The 6,446-nt window shown below is 37.4% G+C and overlaps 1 protein-coding gene across 1 annotated transcript; it reads left to right on the top strand.

The window, feature by feature from the left end:
- Nucleotides 1–33: 33 nt before the first annotated feature.
- LOC136262445 (ras-specific guanine nucleotide-releasing factor 2-like) lies at nt 34–5,329 on the top strand. The gene is made up of 21 exons (XM_066056718.1): nt 34–370; nt 419–528; nt 644–878; nt 934–1,020; nt 1,077–1,181; nt 1,304–1,452; nt 1,549–1,628; nt 1,679–1,872; nt 2,502–2,730; nt 2,785–2,936; nt 2,988–3,193; nt 3,328–3,602; nt 3,655–3,824; nt 3,904–4,016; nt 4,066–4,150; nt 4,198–4,292; nt 4,343–4,625; nt 4,697–4,776; nt 4,827–4,956; nt 5,012–5,080; nt 5,138–5,329. The coding sequence occupies exons 1-21, from the start codon at nt 131–133 to the stop codon at nt 5,228–5,230; spliced, it is 3,180 nt and encodes a 1,059-aa protein (XP_065912790.1). The 5' UTR covers nt 34–130; the 3' UTR covers nt 5,231–5,329.
- Nucleotides 5,330–6,446: the final 1,117 nt, after the last annotated feature.

Raw genomic sequence — 6,446 nt, 5'->3', positions numbered from 1 at the left:
GTCCCGGAAGTATGTGGATAAAAACAGGATAATGCTTCAAGTATTAACTATGAAGTATCCGGAAGGCGATGTTAATATATAGTGAGGCTTCAGTTCTTCGAGGTAATCTTATGCATGTAAATACCAGAATATGAAAGTGGACGAAGCTCAGCTTCTGTGCCTGAGTGAAAAGGCACGCATTAACGGTGGAATTAAAGGGACACTAGTAATGAAGTCCTCAGAACCGAGGATACATCGATGGCAGCGGCGCTACTGTTGCATACATCGAAACATGCTGTTCTACTTTGAATCAGAGCGTAGCGCCAAGCCCAATGGAGTTATATTTCTGGAGCACTGCACTTGTCTCGTGGTACCGACAGCGGACGAACAGGTTGGCTCACAAACATACTCGAGGGTGCTCTTTAGTTATTTTTAACAGCTGTACACATTTTCTGTTGGCTTCGAAGGACTGGGTCACAAGCACCTTCTATTTTCTACAACTACTGCAGCTGAACGCAGAACATGGATGGATGCAATACGGAATGCTCGGTGAGTGTAACCATATTCATAGCTATAGCTATATAAACAGTCTAACAAGGTATAATAGCTATAGCTGAAATTAAATAGTTCTCAGTGCACGTGTTAACAATACATTGCATTTCAGTATGAGTGATGTTGTGAAGGAATGTGGAGTACTTCAGAGGAAAGTGGAACTACTGGAGAATCAGTTAAAGCAATTACACTATGAAAATAGCACACTACAACATTCAAGTCCAGACAATGCGGTTTCATCTGTCTCTCGACCATCAAGTTGTGTACTTACTAATGGTGATGATGTGAAGCTGTCTGATTCATGGAATGCTTACAGCAAAAATCTCTTACCAGCTGAACGGGCAAAGGTGACTATATCACTAACAAGCAATTATCCATACTTACTATCATACATGTATATAGAAGTTCCGATCAGCATCTTTACCAGTGTTTTGTCACAAAGATTCACTGACCACTAAAGTGGATTATGAGCTAACTCAGATCAAAAAAGTCTGTAATAATTAAAATAAGCAGTCTGCAGTATTTATGATATTAATGATGTATAGTTGCAGGGGTACATTAGAGGTTACCTTCTAAGAAAGAAGTTTCGCAAAATTGTTCATGACTATATCAATTCACCTCATGCAAATTACATGAAGGAGAGAAATCATGTATGATGTCTATAATGTTTGTGTGACTCATAATGAATGTATATACTTGTATTATTGTTTTGTGGCTTGTTACAATATAAGCTACATGACTGTGGAGGATGATAGAAATAGTTTGTTTGCAGATCATGTGGTCAATTTTAAAGTCAGAAGAAGAGTATGTGCGGCATCTCGACATTTTGGTCAACCAGTTTCAATACCCTTGTGAAATGGCTACCACCTCACGACATCCACCCTTATCCCTGGAGGCTTGTAAGGGGATATTTAGAAACTGGTTAGTGTTGTAATGTGGTGAGGAATTTAGGGAGGATATAGGATGACCTGCATTTGCATAAGTAATTATGAGGTGTCTCATTACCATTTTTAATAGTGAAATGATGTTAATGTTTCACAAGATTCTACTTCAAGGACTTCACCAACGAATTGCCAAATGGCCTGTTGTAGTTATTAGTAAGTTACTAGTAGTATATCAAATGATAGTTAATTATGGTGTGTCACAGGTGACCTCATGGAGCAGATAATACCAATGATGTCCTGTTATTCCACTTATGTTCGGGATCATGTACATGCCATTGAAATTTTCTTTGACATTAGCAGAGATATTAATTTCAAACAGTTCTTGGAGCACCTTCACTCTAAGCCTGCTACCAAGGGACTCACAGTGACAGAGTTACTGGCTGCTCCTTTACACAAGGTAAACGTTTGTATCATCAGGGTGACCCTACACTGCTATACACATGTAGGTCAGCATATAGCCACAACAGAATTATGATAGTTGGGTAGGGAATAAGTTAATATGAAAATAGACTATACACAATGATCAATACACACATACACAGAATCACTTTATCTGTAACAAGATCATCATCTTTAATTTCCTTAGAAGCCATGCAGGGGTACCATTACCTATATGCCTATGGGCATAAGTCACTCACTCTTAGAAGTGTACTTTGCACAGACAAATTATGCTTTATGTTCTAGCTAGGGTGTTGTATGGATCACATGCATGACGGCAAAACTGGCCAAACTATTTGTTATACAACCTTTTTTATAAAATGATAATTGTACCTCAAAACGACCACAATAGACTAGGGGACACAGTAATACACAACAGCACAGTAAGTGGTTTGACTTTTAATCACAAGATAACCTTTGCAACTAATTTATCTGTTTGGAAAAAAAATCACTTTTATTCTCACCCAAAATAGACATGGTCTATTTCCTATAGCAGTTCTTTGTATTGAACTTTGTACCAGTGGCATTATATGTCAACACACACCTCTAATGACATAGCTATATAAATTGTCTGTCTCCCTCTAATAGTTCACAATCTTCATAGACAGTGTCCAGCAGCTATTAGCCCACACTCCACCAGAACATGTGGAATACACTGCTCTAAAATCATTGCTAAAAGAACTGGAGCAATTGGACAAGATGGTACACGAGGAAGTCTCTTCCGCCAGTAATATTAGCCAGGTACTGGATATTGAGCGTCGGATCATTGGTGGCTGTTCTGCTTTGCTTGACAAAGAACAAGTACTTGTTCGAGAAGGTCTGAACAACGAGTAGCTATACACAATTATGTTGCATTCATCACTAAATCCAGGTGTTGTCAAGTGTAGTGGATCAGACTCCAGTTCACTTAGCAGAAGTCACAGCAGCTATCACTCCAGACTTTGCATATTGTTCTCTAAACATCTTCTAATAACTACCAAGCAGTTAGGATTCCGGTCCTCTGCTATGTATCGTCTTATAAAGGTTTATTGTTCTTAACCAACTGAGCTTGATAATTATTTCAGTATACTCTAGGATATTGGTGTTATCCCATTAGCTAAATGCAGCCTTCAGGCAGATTCATATCAACAGAACTCTAAAGTGTTCACTCTCGTGTGTCAGCAGCCAAACCTGACCATCTCACTGATGGTGGACACAGTTAAGAGGAAAGTTGAGTGGGTGGCTGACCTCAGTCAGTGTATAGATAATGAACGTCACCACAAAATGTTGGCAGATATCAGGTACTTGCAGTCTTCATGTTCAATAGTGTCCATTGTTTATGTGATTCTCTAGCAACAAAACAGATCTATATATACATGACATGTTCGAATTTCTTAACATAGTTGTATATTGTTATTGTATGTGTTGTGTACAGTTTAGGGAAACAAGTAGAAGTTGACTCTGACAAAATCAAATTTTGTACTTACAAAAGTGGAAGAGAGCGGATGGTCTCCTCAGCTAGTCTGGACTCACTGTTACAACGACTGACCACCGTAAGCTACAGTGGAATGACGTTCATCAACACATTTCTGACAACACTTCCATTGTTTACTGATACCCACACTGTAATGGATCACCTTGTTGACTCCTATCACCAGTGTCTGAAGCCATCTCTGACAACTACTGAATCTGTCTACTCATTGGCCACATGTATGTTTCAGGTAGTATCACATAACAATATAGTTTATTTGTTTCTACATAGTGGGAAGGTCCAACAGATTTCTAGAGACCAAGCTTGGCTCAGGCTCATCAGTAAAACTAGATTTCGGTAGTCGTCATCATACCATTAGTTCACGTAATACCAAACCTTCAAAAAAGACAACCTCAGGAGTACTTTTTGTGCTAAAGCACTGGATATCCAAGCACTACAATGTTAGTTTTGTATTGTTCTTTGTTCTCGTCATTCTAAAGTGTGTGTTGTTCTTAAATAACAAACGTTATCCATTAATAGGATTTTGAAGGTGATGCTAATTTGCTAGAGAAGTTACACACTCTAATTAGCAAAGCAGAACAGAATAAAATGTTGATTGGTGGAGAACAGAGAGCACTCAACCATGTTAAAGAGTATATATACCACACAATGGTTATATAATGTTAAAAGTTGTCCTTGTAGATGTTTTTCATCAGTTCAAAGTGAAGATGTTGATTCTTCTCAGAATGTGATAGTAGATTTGTTAAAGGATCGGGATAAAATGGAGGTAAAATATTTAATCATCTGTAACATTGTTATATCTCCTCTCTACAGTCATCACCTCGCTGGTTGTTAAGTTTTAATAGTGAAGAGGTTGCTCAACAATTGACTCTAATAGAACAGTCATATTACATGCATATTGAACCAAGGTCAGTTTTATGATGTCTCATCTTACTCCTGATATCATTTGTGATTACAGAGAATTAGTCACCAATGCTTGGTCAAAAAAGAACTCTGACAAACTTGCCCCTAACATCTCTCAGTTCTTTGAGAACTTTAACCGAACTGCATTTTACTTTTGTCAGTTCATTCTCAGTTTGTCTCAACCTGAGGAGCGTGCCAGAGGACTGGAGTATCTTATGGAAATAGCCCAACATTGTCTAACAATAGGGAATTTCTCTACCTTCATGCAAGTAATGTCTGCCATTGAGCACACTTCAATTTGTAGATTGAAACAGAGTTGGTTTTACCTCAGTAAACATGTAAGCCATGATCTTATTAAACCTGTATACAACTGGGTGGATGCTATAATCACTACATCATTTGTCTATAGGCCAAGTACCAGTTACAAGAACTCAAGAAGATATCTTCCACTGATAATAAATTTAAGGCACTACGAGATGCTACTAAAAGGTCGGATAACAACAAAACCACCACATGTCACATTTATCAATTCCCAACAGGCACACGCTACCATGTATCCCTCACCTTGGTCCAGTATTAAATGAACTATGTGTGTTATCTGAAGTAAGCCACACCTACCTGGGTGCTGAGGATGGCACAAAGCACATTAATTTCAAAAAAATGCACCAGGTGTGTGTAATGTGTAAGATGATGACATTTTTCCTATGAACATTTCACTCCATAGCTCACTGTAACAGTATCCAATGTCCTACAGTATTCAAGGGAACTATACGAGTTTGAATACAAACAAGATGTATGTACAAAAGTTTAATCGTAATACTTATACCTGTCATCCCACATTTTCTTATAGATACTAAAGTCGCTGCTATGGACAAAATCAGTGGATGAAAAAATGTTGTACAGCTTATCGGTTCAACTGGAGCCAAAGAATTCTTCAAATTGATGCCTCCATACTGTTTTTAATGCACCTAATTGGTAATGAATATTCTTATAACATGTATGTATTTTTATGAATATTTATGACACACGCTTAAAAGGCTCATTGTGTTTGACTTGTTTGGATTGAAAGTGTAGACTAATTCTAACTATTATTAAGACTCCGTAACAGAGAGAGTTTGAATACGCTAAATGAGGTACTTGTTTATTGCTTGGTATAAAGGGAGGCTGGGAGAACATGACATTTCCCATAAGTCAGAGAATGTAAGCATTATGTTAACATGTAAGCATGGTTGTATTACTGGTTGTAGATAGGGTTGCCACTACAAGCATGTCATTGACACTTGTATGTGTCATTGCAAAATTGTGTTAGCAAAATCTAAGAAGGAAATATCATTGCTGCTATGTCAATATATAAAATTGTCTATGTCACATTGAAAATGGAATTTTATTTTATCTCGCTGACATGTCACACATCTGTAAATTAATTGATACCTGAAAATTCTGGCCTCCCATGCACTGGAGAAAATTTCTAAATTATACAATTAAGCTATTCCGATTAAATGTTTTCTTTGTTTCCCATCCACCACTCCATGTTTGTTTGTTGCGATCATGAAAGTAGCTATTCCGTTATTTTTCAGTGTTCTTCTGTATTTTGATTTGCATACTATGCAGGTTTGTCTGTGAAAATGAGTTTGTCGTAAATTGTCATTCCTGGAACTTATAGTGACAAGTACAAGATAATACATGCAGTTTGTTATGACTGTACCAGTACAAATGCTGGTAACCATTGGGAGTATATAATGCTCTTGGTAATAGACATAGACTGCCCACCTGATTTTTGCCAGGAAATAACAACAGATTATTTTCGTTACCTGCTAACCATTTCTGTTGTGGTAGCTATGCTACCTCAAGCTAGCTCCAGTATTTGATCTTGTAATCTAAGTGTGTAATTTCTTAACTACCACTTTTTTTAACTATAAGGCCAAATTTCAAGGAAGATTATTCCATTTATTCAAATGAGACATGTGGATCAGATGTAGATGGATATTACTTAACAAATGTTGCTTTTTATACTGATGGAGGCAGTGGAATGGAAACTATAAAGGAAAACTGAAATGAAAGGAAAATGCTACTCATGTGGTGACGACATCTTAAATAAAAGACCAACTTACAAAGCCCACGTACCTCCTTATAAATGAACTCAGTCGTCAGGTTGCTAG

The sequence above is a fragment of the Dysidea avara genome, chromosome 7 (genome assembly GCF_963678975.1).
Source record: "Dysidea avara chromosome 7, odDysAvar1.4, whole genome shotgun sequence".
NCBI classification, from domain to species: Eukaryota; Metazoa; Porifera; class Demospongiae; order Dictyoceratida; family Dysideidae; genus Dysidea; species Dysidea avara.
The sequence above is the reverse complement of the archived record's forward strand: the minus strand, read 5'-3'. Positions and strand labels throughout refer to the sequence as shown.